Source organism: Gadus chalcogrammus, chromosome 13 (assembly GCF_026213295.1).
Source record: "Gadus chalcogrammus isolate NIFS_2021 chromosome 13, NIFS_Gcha_1.0, whole genome shotgun sequence".
In the NCBI taxonomy this organism is placed as follows: domain Eukaryota; kingdom Metazoa; phylum Chordata; class Actinopteri; order Gadiformes; family Gadidae; genus Gadus; species Gadus chalcogrammus.
This window is the reverse complement of record NC_079424.1, coordinates 2,894,359-2,915,941: the sequence shown is the minus strand read 5'-3', so window position 1 is coordinate 2,915,941 and position 21,583 is coordinate 2,894,359. Positions and strand designations below refer to the sequence as shown.

At 46.0% G+C, this 21,583-nt stretch overlaps 1 protein-coding gene and 1 long non-coding RNA gene across 2 annotated transcripts; one reads left to right on the top strand and one right to left on the bottom strand.

Annotated features, from left to right (window-relative positions):
* The first annotated feature begins 1,475 nt into the window (after positions 1-1,475).
* On the top strand, positions 1,476-20,193 carry LOC130402593 (immunoglobulin-like and fibronectin type III domain-containing protein 1). Its single transcript, XM_056606824.1, has 23 exons — positions 1,476-1,525; positions 4,027-4,086; positions 7,420-7,542; positions 7,867-8,006; positions 8,114-8,213; positions 8,317-8,331; positions 8,534-8,576; positions 8,659-8,851; positions 9,198-9,311; positions 9,736-9,898; positions 10,506-10,778; positions 12,508-12,632; positions 13,276-13,417; positions 14,166-14,459; positions 14,733-15,032; positions 15,419-15,595; positions 15,957-16,085; positions 16,239-16,547; positions 16,950-17,035; positions 17,367-17,559; positions 17,936-18,229; positions 18,843-19,169; positions 19,300-20,193. The coding sequence occupies exons 2-23, from the start codon at positions 4,053-4,055 to the stop codon at positions 19,302-19,304; spliced, it is 3,579 nt and encodes a 1,192-aa protein (XP_056462799.1). The 5' UTR covers positions 1,476-1,525; positions 4,027-4,052; the 3' UTR covers positions 19,305-20,193.
* On the bottom strand, positions 16,328-21,325 carry LOC130402594 (uncharacterized). Its single transcript, XR_008903943.1, has 3 exons — positions 20,944-21,325; positions 20,383-20,438; positions 16,328-17,533 (listed from the first exon to the last, which is right to left on the bottom strand). It is a non-coding gene; the product is annotated as an uncharacterized LOC130402594 (long non-coding RNA).
* Positions 21,326-21,583: the final 258 nt, after the last annotated feature.

Below are 21,583 nucleotides of genomic sequence, written 5' to 3'. Positions count from 1 at the left end.
GCGCGTGACATTTCAGATCTGGATGTGCTGCATTGTTTTTGTGTGACCGGACCATAGCTAGGTCTTGACTCAGTGCCTTTCCAGCATCGGCCAGCGTTCATTACGAAGCTCGCGTTACCAGGCACGCACCAAATCCCCAAACCTTGTGAGCCAAGTGTACATTTCATTGGTTTTCCAAATATATCTATTCAAGCTCCACCGATAAAAAATAAATGTCTAAGTCTATGAGGAGATGGTGGGCGGCAAATATAGAATCAGTCCATGTTTCATCTTATGCAACAGAACCAGAAGAATACATGTTTCCAATGCACCCACGTTCCACACGGATAATCTCAATGCATTTAATGAAAAGGAATACACATTTAACGTATAAAATAAAGTTAAATAAAGTGAACGAACCCAGTCAACCCAGATGACCGCCGCTAAGCTATCTGGACAGGTGTCTTCTGGACGTGTCTTCGGATCGCCCTGAAAAGCCCTCTGTCTGACCATGATGATTGACACGAGGTAGAGGCAGCGCTGAGTATATTGGAATAATTCCCTTGGGTGTTAACGTTCCATAAAACGTCTGCCTCCTGTATATTGCGTCTCGGGTCAAAGGTCATGTTGATGTTTTTGCTCATGGCGTGCCCCCTTTGCTCTCCTCACTTTAATGCAACAGCTTCGAGGGCATTTACGAGAGCAGCATGGCCCCTATTCAAACTTTCAGGGCATGCCATGACGCCCAAAGCCCACCATAATAAGCCACAAAGCTTTCATTGAATGGGGACCAAGGCTGAACTCACAATATGCAACTCTTACTCTATACAAGTCCTATCAAACACACCAGTGACCGACTCACTGAAATGACTGATTCGCTTTGGAGTGTCATTCATGGCAGAATGTCTGCATGGATTTGAGGCTGAGCCCGTATTTCAAACCCCTGGCCTTGTATTATCAACCAGGGATTGTTTTACCAAATAAAACGTCTCATGTTGATCTTCACAGGCCAATAAAGTCATTGCTAGCGTGATCGTGTTACCGCAAAGAATCGAGCATCGCGCGCCCAGAGAAGGCCACCCAGACACCTCGAACGATTAGAGATGGTGCTTCTCCATCATCAGAGATGATGTCATGTTCCACTCGATTTAACTGTTGTTGGAAATGGTTGAAGAATAGTCGTTAGAATCAAATGTACTTGTATGGAGTGGAGTAAGGTGATGCTTTGCCGGTAGTCTTTTAACACCTAGAGACAAGAGTATACATCTCCACAAAACGTGGAAATACTTTAATGGACCTCACAGGGGGTGTAGGGTGTGCGGGTTGTAATCCCTGTCGTATAGCAACTGCCAAATGATACGTGTGGTGAGGACAGGAAGTAAGGAGAACCAACCTACCGCGCCTTGAGATAAATGGGTTTTTTACCGAGCGCATTTAACCGCCTTTTAATCACCGTACAAAAAGGGGGGTTCGCTGGGACATCCCGAGCAGAGACAGGACGCAGACGGAAGGCTGAGGACGGGCTAAAGGACCCTACATCTGGAAAGTAAGTCAACGCCGTTTTAGAGCCTTTTTGGGGAGGGTGATTCTTTGGTTGGTTACCGAACAATGTATGTGTTCCAATTATCTTTCTTGTGAATAAAGTTGTACGATGTACAATTGAAAAGATATCGAAATATCTTCTGATTTGTTCCCGGTCTGCATGTGTGATGGGTTTAAAGGGCAAATGTATTTTCAGTTTATGTTTTTTTTCTTGTGGGATGCATCAATGTGTATTGGATTTATGTGCAGCAGGTCGTTTCTAGAATAAGCTTATGAATTAATAAAAGCCTTTAACCGGGTTTCACCTGTCAATCATGGATTAGCCATCCCTATCAAAGACTTATGCAGTGAATACACGCATTAACTGCCCAAATATGGCCATCAATAAATTGTGTTATCAATGTATAATTTATGATTACAATCATTATTATTCATAATGATGTTATTGTTTTTATTATCATCATTATTGTTGTGTTGCTGTGGAAACTGGCACAGAGGAGAACGATGCAAGGCCGTGGTTTTGAGTTGCATGCATCTCCCTCTCAAATTGTACTTGAGAAACCAATACTGCCAGAAGCACCATTTACATATACATTCAGTACATTTGACGCTTTTATCCAAGGTGACTTACAATAATTACATTTGTCAGAAGAACGGTTACAAAGTTACAAAGTTCAACGGTACTGTCCTCTGTGTAACTAGTTCAGTGTTAACTACCTGTTAAGGTTCTGTTCTCTGGTTAATTAGTCAACTACCCGTTAAGGTACTGGTTAATTAGTCAACTACCCGTTAAGGTACTGTTCTGTGTAATTAGTCCTACGTTATGGATGTTAAGGTACAGTTCTCCATGTAACTTGTCCCCTGTAAAACTACCCGTTAAGTGTAACTAGTTATATTTCAACCTCCCTATTAAACCTGTTAAGCTACTTTTCTCTTGTGTATCTTGTCCACTGTTAACAACCTGTTAAGGAACTGTTCTCTGTAGTATACTGTTATCTACCAGTTTTCTACTATCACTCTACCTGTTGAAGTGTAACAGCAGAAAACACAGGACTTCCCCACACAAACCGCAAGGCATCATTCAACTGATGGCCAAACATCTTAAATTCCAGCTACCCTGGGCCGAGAAAAACACGTTAACTTTCTTAGTTTGGCCTTTCACTTTATGAGCTACAAAGCAGGACAAATGCTGGCCTTTGGTTATTATTGACAACATTTGACCTTTTTTCTACACATTAGGTTAGAAGTTCCCTGATACATCCCCTAGGATGTGAGCCATGTTTTGTCATGATTCTTCCCATCAGCTCCCTCCAGAAGATTACTAAACGCATAACTAAAGCTATGCATAACTAAGATATCTAACCGCAAGTCATTTTCTTTCAAAGACAAATACCAGCTGTACCAAGTTAATAAATCAAAATCAACATGTGAATTTCCACAAGGCACTCCTGAAAATGCATCCTGATGATTTACATTAGTAGTGCCCGGAAGACTTCACAGAAACGCGCATTGGCTCTGGCGAGCGACTGCAACGACACACGGGCCTCGTCCTCTTCTATGTTTGGATCGGGAGCCGTTAAATATCTGCCGCAGTCACTTGGCACCGCGGGCCGAGCCGGCCTGAAAGGTGGGGTTTCACATTCCTCTCTTTACGGTGTCCCAGCCCTAGCCCGCTGGGGTCACCCACAACACCCAGGCATGCCCAGGGAGTGATGTCATAAATACAGAAGGTCTCAAGACCGACCACAGCGAGCAAGGCGCCTTCTGGCATTTATGACATTATGTCATCTGGAGAGGGTGTCTGATGAAGCTGGCCTTCTCCTCCCCACACTGGACTGGGAGATCCTAACTAGCTTCTGAGATTGATGTCTTGTCTTGTTTGTCCCTCTCGTCCATGATTAAACAGTTTGGCTGATTCAGTAAATGCTTTTGAATGTGTGTTTGGCTGGACGGCAGTGAGTGGCTGAATATTTGGATCAGAGGAAACCTGGTGAAATTGGTTGTCAGCACTCTCTGTGTGTGTGTTAGCGGTGTGGTATTTCACACATGTTGCTATTTTAGGGGAACTCTGCGGGGATTCTGTGTGGCAACTCTGAGATGGCGAGAAATAAATGTTCACTTAACAGAATGGACGGCATTTCAAACGTTTATTTAATATCGTTTGGCCCAAAAGGAGAGTCAGAGAAGGTTTTTTGTATCTACAGTTATGGTAATAAGGTCACAAGTATCTATCTTTCCACTTTAGGGACTGCACTTATTCTGAGGTCATTAGGCACATGAACTGAATAAGACACTTTAGAAGATTTATATTTTCAAATGTATACATAAATTCAAGGGGTGGACCTGCGTTCTGCTTTCTTATGTTTCTGTCCGTCTCAATGTGTGCACCATTAGACTATGCATCTACTTAGTGAGATACTACGTTCAAATAAATTCATTACTAAACCCCTTCCCCACCACTGTTGACCTGATGGCTCTAAACTTGACCACCATGTTGTTTTCCAGACTCCGACGCAAAGGTCGCTGCAGAGATGGCAGACCCATCCCCAGAACAAAATGAGCGCTGTAAGTTACAAACCGCGTACCCTTGAAGGAAGAAAATCGAAATAATAAATGCCACAATTTAAATGCAGTAAAGCCACAGTAAACATATTTTAAGTGAAAAAACAATCGGATATGCAGGCATCCATCATCATGATGGGTTCGATTATAGGATAAAATAATAAAGATCTGTCCACACATGGAATAAAGACCTTAACATTAACAGCATTAACTGGTTCTCGTTTAACAGCAGCTTTTTAAACGTCTCTGTGCTGTCCTACCATACTATCAGACCACTGTGAGTGCATGAATGAACGAAACAGGAAGGACATCCGGCCTGCCTACTGGTGATAAAACAAAGCATGCAGGCCCTGGAGAGATGGTGCGCTGATGAATATTCAAGTAGGACCACTGATGAAAAATGATCAACAATGCGTCTTCCTGGGCTTCGCAGGAGGCAGGGAAATCATTTTGCCAAATCATAAAATTATCTCAGAATTCCACACTCTGCGAGCGGGCCCAGGGCACGGTTAGCGAAGCGGAAATGCTAAATATTTTTTTAGGGACGATTATCGTCCCATTTAACACTGCCAGAAAAGAAATTACAAAATTGTCTGCGAGAGTCACCCGCCATGATGGAGAGGAGCGGAATCCCGAAAAAAATCCATCTTGAGCAACGGCGAGTTCCCACTCTGACTCATCGGTCTCTCACACTGTTCCACTGCTGTTTACTCAAGACGATCAACAGCCTTTACAATCAATGCATGTCCATGCTCCTTTACAAACCACCCCGGATGATGTGGGAGGGTACGTCAAACATTTGTCTTTCAAACAATCCCCCCACCCCTCCTAAACCCTAAAGTCAATCCGGTTGAATTAGCATAAAGCGGTGTTGGTTGACATTATGAAGCAAGGGTGTTATCAGCTCTCCTCCGCTCGGTGCTGAAAGGGCACTAAGTGAAGCCTCAAGCTCATCCTCCGGGGGTGGGAAGGTGCCACCTCACTGTCTCACCCCCCCCCCCCCCCCAGGGGCCCGGCACATCCCTGCATGCCCCCCTGAGGAAGCCCCCTTTGTCGGGCTGCTGGGGCATGCTGTTGTCCGCGTTGACATTGAGTCATCCAACAGGGAAGCCCCCCCCCCCAACCACGTATACCGAGGCCCTGGTTGGCTGAGACCCTCACACTACGATCAGGCTTTGTCATCCTCCACGAGCCCCGTCCCCTCCCCCCCGTCGACAAGGATGGAGAGGAGGAAGAGGAGGAAGAGGAGGAGGAAGAGGAGGAGGGACGCAGGGCTGGGATGCTGCATCATAATCTTCATTAACACCCCCGTGGTGGAAGCAGGCGACGGGGGGGGCGGGGTTGGGGCTGGGGGGCTGGCGTCTACTCCAGCCTCGTTCCCCAGTCTCCTCGTCGCCTCAAAGAGAAATACTCAATAAACGACCGGGGTGTGGGGGCTTTGGGGGGGGGCGCCGCCAGTGACTCATTTCAGTATTTACAGTTTCATTTCTTAAAAGGGGTGAGGAGGAGGACGTTCTTGCGCGGCGCGCCAGAACGCGGATGTGCTCAGACGTTTTGGCATCGGTCACGGTCTTCCGGAATGGTCGGCGGTCCTTTTTTAGTGAAGTTATTTCTGGCGCACGCGGCCCGACAGACTGACGTTTGAAATGGATCCGCATTCTGGGAACAGTGGAGTGGGGCAGCTGACCTTACCTGAAGGAGAAGCAGATGGAACGGTCCCCCCCCCCCCGAAACCCCCTCAGAGATGCGGTCCTCCGTTGTTTTAGTGTCGTCTGAGGAGGAGGTTGGAGGGAGGTTCCATCAGACTGAATAACTATTGTCCTTGGGTCTCCTTTGTTTGGTCGGAGCCCGAGGTCGCTGCGCCCCCTCTGGGGCTCGCTGTCTGGGCGGCTCCTCCGCTGATCAGCCCATCTTCCTCCCCGGGACTCTCAGAGGTGTTGGGATGCATAGTACTAAGGAGCAGGCGAGGTCGACAGGCGGTCAGGGTGTTTGGCTGAAAGGCTCTTGGTTCGAATCCGGTAGTCCACACTTTAGTAGGTCGTTAATGACCAAAAACATTACTAACTTAAATTTCTATTCAATTCAAATTTATTTGTATAGCCCTTAATCAAAAGGTACAGCCTCAAAAGGCTTAACAGGCCATATATTTATGACATTTACTGCAAAAAAAGAAAAAGATCAGTTGCTCTGAAAGATTAAGGACTAAACAGTAAAGGCTTGCTTTGGGGCAAACCTTAAAAACAGCCATTACAGAATAGCTAGCTTGGTATTACCTGATTCTATTGTTCATACAAAACACAATCCCCCCCCCTGCCTGCTAGACACGGACAAATCACACTTTCTGGGTCTGGGGGGTAAAAGGTAGCAAGGTATATCTGTGCTCATTATTCTCAGAAAAGCTTTTTTTAAAAAAGGTTTATACATTGCATTATCTCATGAAGCGATAAGATACTGCTTTATTTATCCCCGGAAAGGAAAAGCAGGTGTTACCGAAGCAGAACTTTGAACGAAACAAATGCAAATCACACACAAGCTACGATAACAAGCCACCAGAAGAACAATCGGAGCCCTTCGTCTGTCGACGTCACAAGAGGCCTTTAGTAGCCGAGACCTCAAAGCGTGTTTCATTTTATTCGAGGTGTGCGGTGATGACTACGCCCTCCAGCGCCACAATTCCCTGTGCCGACACTTCCAAAAGAGCTCAAATGACTTTTTAAAATGGAGAAATGTCACCCGGGTCACCGCGTGCGGAGACCCCCAAATTACGTCCTGGGAACACAGAGTACTCAAGAGGGGGAATCACTTTCCTACCCGCTATGTACATCGACTGTATAAAGGCAGAACACCGACCGAGGAAGCCTATTGGTCAGTGCAGATCATAAAGACTGTCTAATTGGCTGATGGCTGCAGCACCCAGTTGCTGCCTGGGATAGCCAATGAGCAGCCTAGCAGAACTCAACTTTAGGGCCTTCCACTCCGCTTGATGACAGACGTGACTTCTGCCCGTCTTATTATGTCATCGCTTCACGAGCAATGTTGCCTCCGATATGCGAATAAACACTGCCCTCTTGTGTCATGTCAGCGAATCTGCAACCAGAAGTATAATGACTAAATAGGATTATAAACACAACTTCCTAGATATTAGAGCTATTAAAGGTCGCAGTTCATTATTATTATCACACGGACGGTCTGTGTACTGTCAAACACAAACACGTCTCATATTGTCCTATTTAAGTTTCCAATAAAGGCATTTATCATACTTTCTTGACATCTAAAATGATAATGTATATTTGTCCCTAGTTTACTCCTTTTTGGCTTGTTGTAAATCCTCCACAGTGGCGATCAAAAAGACCTCCAGGGTTCCGGGCGCGACGGTCACCCAGTTTGTGGAGATCGTTCCGTTGGGAAAATCAACCCCCGATTTCTCCAGGAAGCCCATGCCCATGAAAGTTCAGGAGGGTAAGAACAGGGGGGGGGGGCATATGTGGTTTATCTAAAAGGCTAAGCTGTCATCTATAATAATAGTAAGAAAGCACAACCCACTGGGTATAATCCGCGCGTACCCCAAGGGGTACTTTGAAGTAGTACAGGGGGTTCTCAGAATTAATTTTTTAATAAATGAAAAAAATATAGCACAGGCCCATGTTTCTCACTATATTGTGAGTATTTGCATCCTTTTAATGTTCATGTTTACACTGCCAAATAGAAAGCACACACATTATCTTCTGCGTGCCGGTCAACCATACCTTGCTGTCGTACTCACCTAACCCTTTTCTGTTTAAGGTAAAAAGGCGATGTTCAAGGTGATGGTGCTCGGTAACCCCCCGCCAGCCGTGGTCTGGACCCGGTTGAAGTGTCCGGTCCTGGACCCGGAGGTGTACAAGACCCGATACGACCCACGGGGCAAGGAGCACATACTGGAGGTATACAGGTTGTTTCCATTATTGTGAATTGGGTCATTTTCAAGAACAAAACCCTCACCTGCCACCTGCAGTGACCTAAACGCGAGTTCATATGTTGTGTTTAATAGATGCTGAAGGTCCAAGTCGACCAGGCGGACACCTACAAGTGCATCGTAACCAACGACTACGGAGAGGCGGTGGTGACGGTGACACTGAATGTTGTCGCAGGTTAACTTCGTCCCTCTGTCACCATTCGGTCGCGAAATGTTTACCTTGTTAACAGGTGGTGTTGAGTTCAAACAAATAACAATGTTTGTCGTTTTAATTTCAGCTGCAGCAAAAAATGGTAAGCAATAAAAGTATTACTTTAAAAGTAATTTAAACTGATATAACAAATCTAATGGTTAAAGAAGAGATCTCACCTCAAATAGATCTAACCTCAGCAGATGAATGATAATCTTTGCATTAGCTCATACACTAATAACAACCAATGTCAATTATTATTAATATTAATATAATTATGATAACATTTATATTTTCTCTTTTAGAGGCTGGCGCCCCACTAGATTTCCGCAAGATGCTGAAGAAAACGTAACACCACTTCTCATTACCAAGATGTACTTCTGTGTATTTCTGCATCTTATCTTCTGCATTTCGTTCCCACCATCCCCAGTGTTGTAGTGAGAAAGAAACAGCTCCCGCCTCAGAAAGAGGGGGAGATCGACCCCAAACTCCTGGAGCTGCTTCTGTCCGCTCCTAAGAAGGACTACGAGCGGATCTGCTTCGAGTTCGGCGTGACGGACTTCCGCTGGCTGCTGAAGAGGCTGAACCAGCTGAAGAAAGAGCGAGAGGATGAGCAGGCCAAGGTACCAGAGATAGACTTTCTGCCTGTATTCGTCTTACACCGCTTATTGAAATGCCTTTTAGTCATCTGGAGGGCCAGGGACTTTTAACCACCAACCGTGACTTTCTAGTTTAACGCAAGATTTGTCTACTTTTTAAATTAAGATTTATGAAGGAAACACGACCATCACATCTAATAGGGGATAAGTTGATGAGTTTCTTCTGAAAAATTTACTCACTGCAAGTCCCTTTAGCTGAAAGCATCTACTAAATGCCCTGAATGTAAATGTAATGAGTTTTGACAGTCTGCTCCTTTATTACATTACAAATAATATTTCTACTTTACACTCCTCTGCCTCCGTGGTGTAGGTGGTGGAGAACCTGGAGAACGTCAAACAGATTGAGGTCAAACCAAACGGCAGGGCGGAGTTCGAGCTGGATATGAAACTATCGGATCCAAACAGCAAAATAGAGCTGTTTAAGGTGAGTGTAACGGACGCACAACCACAATGAGACTGAGACGGAGAAGCAAAGGTTCACAAGCCTATCGCAGGGACAACAACATAATGACTGGACTCTCCTGGATTCACCCAATCACCAATTAAAATGGTTTGTGTGTATATATGCATGCATGTCAGTTATGGCAACCGTTGAACTCCTGATCATCCTTGGAAGGAGGGATCCCCCACTTTGCGTTCCTTCTCAGGATTTCTTGAAAATAAATGTAGTTATTTTCCTGCCCTATGGGGGGCCTCGGTCAGGGGGGGGGGGGGGGGCATCAGCTATACAAATAAATCATAATTAAATTAAATTCAAACCATGGATCTCAGAAAGGACCCTTTTTCCATTGAGTGATGCACCAGATAACGCTGGAAAATTCCTGGCTTTCTTTAACCCCCTTTCACAGGACGGGGAATTGGTCCCTTATGGCATGGATGAGAATTCAAAGCCGCGTCTGGAAGTCACCGGGACAAAGTATCTGTTCAGCATCAATGACCCCCAGCAAGACGACGCTGGGTTCTACCAGGTGGATGTGGGAGAGGCCAACATGCTCTCCACTGATTTCAAAGGTAACCGCAGCCGGTGTCTATTTTTTGAAGATAAACAACAGCATGCATGGTTCTACTCGCAGATAGAGTTGTTCTGATACAGATACCAGTATCGGAGATTCCTCGGTATCGGCGAGCAAGTTTGTCTATGCAACAATCCGATACCATCACGAGACTCATTTACTACACAGGCAGAGAACATCACAACCACTAGAGTGTAATGCTGCATTCGTTACCGGTCAAATGGAAAGTCGCAATCGGAAATGCGTCATCTCCGACCAATGTGCGTTCAAGCTAACAAGTCGGAAATACATGGATGCTCACACTTAACTTTAAGAATACAAATGTATGAATGTAATAAAAATTACAAATGTGAATGATGTAGTTCTGAAAAGAAAAGGTAAGTGAACCGACTTTACATTGCTTTAAGTTGAAGAGAATCCTTCAATAAGAACAAGTGCTATTAGTAGTTACAATTCTAGATGCTGTTTCGGTATTTACTCGTTATCGGCCGATACTTAAGTTCGGGGAGGAAAAAAATCGTATCCGCGAACATCTTTAGTCACAGATCTCCGAAACCATGGAAACCATTGACTCACCAATCGGCTGTCCTCCATCCACCATCTAGTGCCCGACGTGGACTTCAACTCCAAGCTCCAGAACACCAAGGCCACGGAGAAAGAGGACGCCGTCTTCCAGTGCGTGCTGACGGCGCCGATGAACTACATCACGTGGTCGACGCAGGACGCCTCGCTGCGGCACGGCGACAAGTACGACGTCACTGTGTCCGAGGACAAGCTGACGCACACCCTTAGGGTGAAGGGCTGCGCCGTGGCGGACGCTGGCGTCTACTTCGCCATCGCCGGCATCATGAGGAGCAGCGCCTCGCTCACCGTGGAGGGTACCACAGCCGCCGCCGTAGCTACTCAGACGTGTCTGTGACTCCACAGAATTAATGTTACATTTCTCAAGACCCACCTGTTCAGAGTTCACCTAGACTCTGCATAGCCTCCCCCCATCCCCCCACACCTCTCTCAGACACTTATTGTATGTTGTACCTCCGGGCACTTAATTTACACACTTATTGTATGTTGTACCTCCGGGCACTTAATTTACACACTTATTGTATGTTATACGCCCTTGAACTTAAAAATAGTACTTAGCATTGTGCTGCGTCTATCCTAGCTATCTTTATTGTATATGGGGAATGGGTTAGCCTAGCAATTGTTAGTGCTTGGCCTTTGGTTCTATGAACATCCTTACTGTGCCGACAGCGATATATTGTCGTTTCTCTTTCTTCCGACAAATGTACCTTTTGTAAGTCGCTTTGGATAAAAGGGTCTGCTAACTGTAAATGTAAAAGCAAGATACGTTATGCAAGAAATGGGGGGAAACCCAACGTCATGGAGCTGGTTGTAAGCTCAGGAACCAGAGTGACCGCGTGTCCCGTGTGCCCCCATGTGTTCCAGCTGATCCCAACGCAGGTAAGGGAGGAGATCAGGGGGACCTGGGGGCCAAGAAGGCCGTGGAGGAGGTGGCCAGCCCCAAGGTGGAGGCTGACGTAGGAAGTGGGGATGGAGGTGGTGGAGGTGATGGAGGGGACGGAGGTGATGGAGGGGACGGAGGTGATGGAGGGGACGGAGGTGACGGAGGTGATGGAGGGGACGGAGGGGACGGAGGTGATGGCTCAGGCGGCAAGGGAGATGGAGATGGAAAAGGAGGTCAAGGAGATGGAACAGACGGAGACGGAAAGGGTGGTGTAGAGGAGGTAAAGAAAGGTGGGTCCTTCAGTTCCTGGTAGTCATAGTAACAAAAGTTACATGACGACGCATGTGAACACACAACCCAAAAAGCATTCAGACGTGTTAAGACAGGATATTCAGGTGTCAACGTGTGGTTGCTCGCACCATATCTTTGCTACATATTGTTAATATTTTGCGATATGCTGAGCACTATGTATGATAATACGATATGGAAGGGCCAATCAGGGCCTGGCGTGCGGTGAGATGTTGAGCTGCCACGTGCTGCATATGGTGAAAGATAAGAGTTTATCCTCGTGTTGCATGTTGGGTCATGCCTTTGGTTTAGACCTCCATTTGAATTTCAGATTCAATGTTTTCTAATTAAATGTCAACCAATTGGACATTAATCTATAATTTTTAAAATTTAATTGTACATTTTTGAATGAATGGTCACCATGACCCCGTTAAATGCAAACAAAAGATTCCACTCAAATGCATAAAAAATGCTAAACAATAAAACTAGTTATTAGATGTCTTCTGCAGTGCTGCAACTCATCCACTAGGGGGAGACAGATACCACAAAGTAGCCTTTGGCTAGTAATCTTGTGGCTGGACAAAGAGCCTGTCAAGCATTGTCATCCCTTATTTACTCCTGTCACGGCTGAAAAGCTTTCCATTGTTCGTTTTCACCTGCAGCCGTTTGCCATCCAGCGCTAGAAAAAGAATTAATCAATCCTAACAAAACACTAGATTGATCAAAGTGTACCAGTGTGTACTTGGGCGGAAAACATGAATATTTTACCTCCGAGGCTTTGTGAATAAACAGTTTGAATAAACAGATTAAAGTTCAGTTTGTGGTCCATTAACTCTTTCGTGGTTGATGGACAGATCCTGGAGTTCAGTTTGTTTCTGGACTGTCGGACACGGCGGCCAACGTGGGCGAGCGGGCCGAGCTTTCGTGTAAGCTGAGCAGTGACGCGGCCAAGGGCTGCTGGTACAAGAACGGGAAGCTGGTGAGTCGGGGGTCTGGTGTGTTCTCCACCAGAGTCCAGCCTGGGCCTGCACTACCACACACATCTCACCTTCCTACCATTCAGGCTAGAACCGGGTATGGGGTAGGATGGTCAAGTGCAGACAGTGGTTCACAAATGGGTGTACGCTTACCCCTCGGGGTACTCTAGCGCATTGCAGGGGGTACTCCAAAATAAATAAAAGCTATCTATAATTTTTTTTTCACCCTGAGCAAGTTTCAAATCTGAAAGCTTCCGTTTGTGCCGTAGAAGGGGCTGCTCAGCTGAAAAATATATATCTAAGAGGGGGTACCTCTACCTGCTCCTCAATAATGCGTGTGACAGGACTGTAGTCACTTGAGACAAAAGCGTATTTTGGGCTGAGAGTTTTAGGAACAAGGGGGGAGTGATATCCCCATGGTAACAACCCACGCCAACTTAGTATAGGAATTTAGCCCATTTTTCTCTAAATTAGGGCCTTATTTCAGTAACTGTGATGAAATGGCATACATTACTCTCTTGACAATCATAAGACAAATGACCACATTCAAAACCAAAGAAAAGTGGTTTCGGGTTCACCGGCCCTTTAAAGAACAGTTGACTCCTATCCTCTTCTATACAACACCGAGCTGTGTTGATATTTCAGCTGACGGACGGTGACGGGGTCAGGATAGTTCACGACGGCGCCTGCCACCGGCTGATCATCGACTGCTGCTCCAACAATGACGGAGCCGTGTACCGCTTCGAGGCGGAGGGACGCAAATCAGAAGCCACGTTGAGCATTGAAGGTAAAGACGTGATATTAACGTGTGGCGCGGCCCCCGCCGTCACTACGAGCCGCCCGGCCTTAACGATGACTGATCGCCAAACCACGTCCGAAAGTTTCCCTCATCTGTCTTTATTTTTAATTTGTGACATTTAGCCCTCATTTCACACAAGAGACAAGAAAGATGAAGCATCGAATTAATCTCACCCTCCTTTTGTTTACAGAGCAGAATGCAGAGTTGTTCTTTTTTTACAGCAGAGTGTAGTCTGATGAATGGTTGGACAGATTCGTTATCATGGTTTTTAAACAGCTATTAGTTGTCTGCTGCTAGTTACACTGTATCCACAGTTACCGCTCACTACGTGCAGAAAGAACAAAGTTAGTGTAAAGACTGGGCTCTCCTCCACATGATTGGTAGCTATTTCTGTTCTATTGTTCAGAGTTTTCCATCTAGCAGTTTCATCCGTCTTGCCCGACATATTCTTGCTAGTGAAACGGATGTTTTCCCTTTGTAGTCGAAACTTCAGTCTACCACAGTAAATGATAGCAATCATGGTACTGATGCCATATTTATTGAGAAGGTAAACTATTAGCGTGCCTAAATAAAGCAGACAAGTGTCACACGTTTATTTAGGGTGAAGGGAAGATCGCAGAGGATACACTATTGAAGCATAGCTCAATGTTGGCAACTTCAGATTGTCAGATTGAGAGTAAATAACGATTATTTTACACATGACCGTTACTTAAAGTACGTTTTTCTCACGTTACAGACCCCCCCAGGATCGACCTGGATGCCTTGGGGAGGTTCTCCAAACCCGTCATCGTAAGGGCGGGCGAGACGGCCGAATGGAAGCTCCCCTTCTCAGGGGGAGACCCCCTGACCGTCCAGTGGTACAAGGAGGATGAAGAACTCCTGCCGGGTCTCACCGTGCGCATGGAGACCTCCTCCACGGGCAGCCAGCTGAGACTCACCAAGTGCCAGCGGAAGGACGGCGGAGAGGTCAAAATCAAAATCAAGAACGCCTTCGGTACCATAGAGGCCGTCTCCAAGCTGATCGTCCTCGGTGAGTATGAGAACGAGTTATTAGGCCAATTGTCCTTTCTGAGTAAGAGAATGATTGAGTAGACCGATTGGTGGTACGACTTACCAAAGTCTTGATGCAAATTTTCCACGCAACTTCCATCTTTTGATTCTTCTAACATGAACTGAATCCATCCAATCAATACATTCTGTATATTTTGTAATGAAAACTAACGTGTGCTTGAACCTATTGAACCTCCGACATGTCATTAGTTTATCCTTGACCATCCAACCCGGTGTGTGTCCTGTGACCCAGACAAGCCCACCCCGCCCCAGGGTCCCGTGGACGTTCTGGAGTGCTCCCCTGGCTCCGTGGCCTTCAAGTGGAAACCCCCCAAGGACGACGGCGGGTGTCCGGTGACCGGCTACATTCTGGAACGCCAGCAGGTCGGCCGAAACAAGTGGACCAGTCTGGGGGAGGTCCCGGGCGGAACCCCCAGCTACCGGGACTCGGACGTGGACCCGGGCAGGAGGTACTGCTACCGGATCAGAGCCAAGAACTCGGAGGGCGTCAGCGAGTTCCTGGAGACGGAGGACATATCCGCCGGAGTACTGCGTGAGTCTGCGTGTCTTTTCTTGTAGCTCGAACGCACGTAGGTCAGAGACGACGTGTTTCCCAATCCGACTTTCCACCTCCGATCATTAACAAATGCAGCCTAACACACGTTTGTGATGTTCTCTGCCTGTGTAGTAAATTAGCTACACGTGATATCGAATCGGCACACGTGATATCGAATCGTGGTATCGAATCGGCATTAACTTCGTACTCGCCGATACCCTATAAAGACTTTTAGGAGTATTGGAGGATTTTCTGATACTGGTATGGGTATCGGAACAACTCTACTGGGGATCCATGGAGTATCATCTCCCGTGTATCAAGGCCCGTTGATAGGTTCTACTGTGGAGTAGAACAAGCAGGTTCTGATGAGCTTCTAACTGCAGGTTACCCCGGATCTCCGAGCGCCCCCAAGGTGGTCAGTGCCTTCAAGGAATGCATCAACCTGACCTGGTTCCCTCCTTGTGACACTGGAGGAAGTGACATAGTGGGCTACAACCTCGAGAAGCGAAAGACGGGCAGCAATCACTGGAGCCTGGTGAACCCAGGAGGGCCAATCAAAGGTGGCGCCACCCCTATACGACTTGATCAATGGGTGTACTGGAGTGGTCTAGATCTGTGGTTGTAGAGTGGGGCAGGTTGTTTGACCTCAAGCCTCAAAGTTCAGGGTTCAGTCCCCAATGTCTACAGCCTACCTAAAAACATCCTCGAGAAGGAAGCCTCAGCCACTTCAATGACTTTAGAATTTACTGTAAGTCACTTTCGATAAAACTGCTAAAGGACTAAATAATAAATAGAGCCAAGGTGTAGGAAAGACATGTATGATAGCATGTTACATTTAAATTAGATACTGGTAACATTGTTGCAATATTACATTAGCATGATTCCAACTGAGAGCTAATAAGTCTCTCCAATACATTCTAGGTACCAAGTACGCAGTGAAGGATGTATTTGAGGGCGCAGCGTATCAGTTCAGAGTGACTGCCATCAACCTGTCTGGCGCCGGTGAACCTAGCCTTCCATGTGAACCTGTTTATGCAAGGGACCCTATGAGTAAGTATCTCCATTTCACGCAAACTTCGAGGGCAGACGATCAATTGATAAAAAAGAAAAGAAATTGCAACAACAAACTGGACACAAATTTCTGGACAGAAATGCAACGATGTATATGGAAACTAAAAAAAACGATGTCCACTCTAATTGCAGAACCCCCAGGTAAAGTCATAGAGCTTAAGTTGACCTCCTCCAATTACACCACCTTTTCTCTGGCTTGGACCAAACCCAAGGAGGTGGAGGGAGTGGCGGGCGAGGCCCACGGGTACTATGTGGAGATCAGGCCCATCGAGGAGCTGGAGTGGTCCCGCTGCAACAACAACCCGGTGTCGCTCACCTCCTTCACCGTGCTCGGCCTCAAGGCCATGGCCGCCTACTGGGTGAGGGTGATCGCCACCAATTACGGCGGGGACGGGGAGCCCCAGGGCTTTGACAACTACATCATCGCCATGCCGCCGCCGGGTAAGCAATGCAAAGATTAAAGTCTAACGTCTGGACATTTTGTATTGGTGAACCACTACAGTGAACGATGTTACATTTCCTTAGCCTCGTAGCTTAAGTCCTACTTTAAGGTTTTTCATGTATTTAGCATCAAAAAGGCCTCAGTCAAATAGATGGCAGATAGTGATTATTGAATGTAAAAAGCACTCTGATTGGCTAAGGATATAGCCAATCAGGCACAGTGAATCTGCAGATTCTGAGTGTAGAGTTAGGTTAGACAACACAATTTGGCCAAAATACATCTTAGATTATATATATATATATATTAGGCTTGCTATGAGGTTGCTACAATTTGTGAAAATGAAATTGGCATGACATTTGTACCAGTATGCAATAATTAATACAATATCATTGATTCAATAGTTCGGCCGAGGTTTAAAGACAAGAACATGAAAAGTTTCCTGGTGGTGAAATTAGGAAATACCGTTCGTGTCAACATCAACTTTGAGGTATGACACAAAGTGGAAGAGGTGTTGCCAGTAGTTCATTAAAAATAGTATTATGTTACACGTGTTGCAACGTTGTGAAAGAAGTGTCTGTGAATGGGATTTGAGTCAGGCTTGTCAGGTGTTATATTAAGGGAGATGATATTTGATGATATTCATGTTTAAAATTATCCATCAAAGTGTAAATGCCCTCCTTTGGTCTACGAGAGGAAGTTAACCTAATTAGCTACGGATTAAAAATATATAATTATACATTCTTTTGACACACATTATTGGGAGGCTTAGAAGGTGAAAAGTCTTATTTTAATGTCAGGGTGTTGGGTTAAATTAACAGGCTTGCCCGCTGCCGGAGGTCATTTGGCTGAAGGATGGTGTTCCCGTGTCCAAACACGTGACCATCACCAACTCAGACAGTGGCTCCCAGCTCCTCATCCCCATGTCCGAGCGCTCAGACACGGGCGTCTACACCATCCTGCTCAAGAACATGGTGGGCCAGGAGACCTTCAACGTGGAGATCAGAGTCACGGGTAAAAAACAAGTCGTTTCTTTATGGTTTAATTTTCTCATGCAAGATATAATTACTTTGCATTTTGTTTGGAGATATGCTTTGTTTATCAGATTGGATGACATTAGATGACAGCAACCTTTCATCTTATCTAGTCTAGTCAACACATAAATACTTTCAGATGACGACTGAAGAAAATAACGTAGTACATTTAAAGGAGCGCAACCTATTCTCAAAGTCATCACCAACAACACGACAAAGTTCAATTCGCTCCCCCGTAGCATTTCGCTGCATGCAGTATCACTCAAACAGTTTCACTAAACATCTCTTCATTGGCTCCCTGAGCAAGTCAGCCATTTTGAATAACGTGTGTTGTTTTCAAAACCGCCGGGCCCCAGACGATCCCAAGGCCCCCGGCCCAGTGGAGCTGGAGCAGAACGTCCCAGGGACGCTCACCCTCTGCTGGATGCCGTCCCCGGACGAGAAGCGTGACGACCGGCTGAGCTACGTGGTGGCCATGAAGGACTCGTACAAGCAGACCTGGCGGACGGTGACGGAGAACCTGTTCAACCACCGCTGCACCGTCACCGTGCTGCCCGGGCGCGAGTACTACTTCAGGGTGTTCGCCAAGAACGACATGGGTCTTTCCTCGCCCGTCGAGTCCCCGTCGTGGGTGACCAAGCAGGAGAAAGGTCAGTGAACCGTCTCCACAGCCCAAACAATGCAGATCTAGTCCTAAGATAGTATCCAAAGTGATGATAGATATGGGTCCTCTATGACCAGAAGGGGTGAGGAATCTCATCAACTGGGTTGCAAAGTACATTTAGGCAATCTTGCCGATGCAAAAACCTGACATTACAACCTATCTATGTTCCCCATGTTTCTTGTGTATTTGATGTGGGTAGTTTACAGATTATGGTGTCCCATAGATTTAAGATTAACATCTCAAGTCAGATAAGCACAAATCTAAGAGAAAAGGGCATTTCATTTTCTTTTGACACACATTTATTCTGACCAATCCTGTTGATCGGGGCGGGGGTCTGTAGACGAGTGTCACCTCCAAGTTCTCCCTAACCTCCAACTTTTCCATAACCTCCAAGTTCTTCCTAACCCCAGTCAGACTGGATAGAGGGGTCCACTACCTCCATGGGTGGAGTGGGGCACTTTTTCATACAGGGAGCTTCCCGTATCGGTCGCTGATTTGTTGACGGGGGGGGGAATCGGGAAACCTCCCGATCGTCGGGACGATGGCCACTCCGCCTCTGACTACCTCACTCAACAGTACGTTCCCCCTCCCCAATTCAGCGCCTTTCAAACTGGACCCTCCGGAGTTCAAGAGCCGCGACCTGCAGGCCTCGCCGTCCTTCACGGTGCCCCTGAAGCAGCGCACCGCGCCGCGAGGCTACGAGTGTCACATGAGCTGCGCCGTGAGCGGCGACCCCCGTCCCCACGTCACATGGTACCGCGACAACGTCAGCCTGAACACCAACACCAACTACCACGTCACCTGCGTGAGAGGGGTGTGCACCCTGCTCATCCTCAAGGTGGGGCCCAAGGACTCCGGGGAGTACAAGGTGGTGGTGGACAACCCCCTGGGCACGGCCGAGTGCTCCATGATGCTTAACGTCAGAGGTAAGGCAAAGAACTACAAGAACCAGCATTAGAACTACAAATCGGTTGCCATGAGCATGAACGTTCTTCATGTGACTTAAGTTTATTCCTTCCTCCATTGAGTCTGTTTTTTTCTTTCCTTGTTTTACAGAGTGAAGGCAGAGCCTGAAGACAGAACTTGAACTGAAGCCCTGGCAATTGAACCAAAGCAGTCTACACACACTATGCCTTTAGAATCTGTGGTTGAAAAGTCACTGCATTGGGTTTCGTGAACCACACACACTGAGACATACACCTTGATCTCAGTGTGTGTGGTTCACAAAACACTATCTAATTGAGTTTAGAAAAAGAAACATTTGCTTCTGCCACGCCATTGAGCAAAGGATTGGCCTCTTCTTCTTGCCTCGCGGAGTATTTGCTCAAATCAATTCTTGACCTGCTTGCTGACTTCCTTCATGTCTTTCGTCGACTGTGCGTTTCATGCATCTTTCAAAGTCTGTTACGTAATGATAGATGCTTGCTGCCGCAGGGCATTGTGTTTTATAAAGCGAATACCTCTGACAACAAGCAATTACTGATGTTCCCCACATAGGCAAGAGAAACTTCACACTATGAATGAACAGAACACATTAGGACAATGCCAGCTCTAAGAAGCTACAACTGCAAACTAAATGTTGTAATAATAATTTAATGAAAGTGTTATCCTATTATTAAAAATATATATAATACTATGTTTTATATGCAAGAGGGGGTTTTGTAGAAAATCGACTTTATATTCTGCTTGATATTGGTTGGCACTTATGCTAATTATATTCAAAAGAAATGATGCAGGATCATTGGAAGAAATGAGGCAGAGATCATTTGAAATCAAACAAGGTACATGTTGCCTTTCAGACTTACCTTTCAGCTTTGAACCATGAGAATATAGGCCTATTCAAGCACCCAATTATTGAATGTAATATTAACTGAGTGAGATCAGATTTTTGGAGTCAGGAGACATGGGATATGAAATTGAAATTGCTATGTGCTAGAATAAAACATTTCAACAGGCTAAAACTCTTTCTGAAGTGATGTATTGACATTTGGGATTTAAGTTACCTTGCTGATAACCAAAGTGGCATTTGGTGTCCTGAGGCAGGATTTATGTCATATTTGAACACGAAATAAGGTTACTTATTTTGAAAGCCGAAGTTTCTCAAGTCCAACATAACACAGAATGAATGATCCAACCTACGGTCGCTTCCTCTGGCGGTCCTGGTGAGGCTAGTGGTCCATCCCTCAGTGGTGGGGCTAGAATGACAAAGGGATCAATTGCACTCCATCTAAAGATTTCATGTCACACATAAAAGTTGGTTTGGGGCTTTTTCCTTCGGCAGAGACGCCATCAATTCCCACATGACGCTGGCTGTCCCGTGAAACACTGTTTCTCACACTTTGAGATTTTTTTAATCATTATCAAGCAGAGGTGGGGTTCCCCGCGGGGACGATGGGGGTGAGGGACGGGGTGGCGAACTAACATTAATGGGATTGTTCGGTGCAACCAGTTCGCCAACCAACTACTAGAACAAACTATATTGTGTCAATCACTTAGCCCCTGCCCTGTGTGCACATATCTACATAACAAACTACTAGAAATAGTTAAGAACAAAAAGCAAAAATAATAAAACGAAGAATATGGTAATTTACAAAACGCTAAGTTAAGTAATTTTCCAAATAATCCAAATTTAGCTCCTGGAACTAAATTATATTAATGCAAATCTCTTAAAACAAAGACTGGAGAATAAATCAAGCTTACATCTCAGGAGGTTGCACGGCGCGGGCGCCGCTTCACCTTCTCAGTGCAGGTTCATTCTCTGGAGATAACTGCAAGTCCACTGACTTTATTTATTAGCCTAAACTGCAAGGATCTCCATCTTCCTGAAGCAACTGTAACGGGTGAGGTGAGAGGCACTGGTATCGCTGTGAGACACTGGTAACGCTAGTCCGTCCCATTCTCACCGGTGAACTTTGCGTCTAGTGGTCTAGAGCTTAAGATCCTCGAGCAGTGAACCCCACAGAAGGTCATTCCCCTTCCACATCGACCATGACTTCGGTCGTTCAGACATGCTGCAGTGTTTCCTTATCCTAACAGTGTTTCCTTATCTTTAGTTCTTCTGACGCTGCATTTTTTTTCCTTCTCCAAGACAATCACAGCTGATGTCAGAGGTCGAGGCTATCCATTGGCTGATGGGAGCTGGGGCGGGAGTTGAGGGGGGGAGCTGGCTGCAGGTGCAGCGCGAGATTGACACATCCCCCAGCCATTCACTGTGCTCACAGAACTCCGCGACATTATTCAGATACCATAAAGCGAATCAAATGTATTGTTTTTAAGTTTAACGGTCTTCACTACATCTATACATAATTCAAGCGTAATCAAAAAGTTGTCATGCCAACAT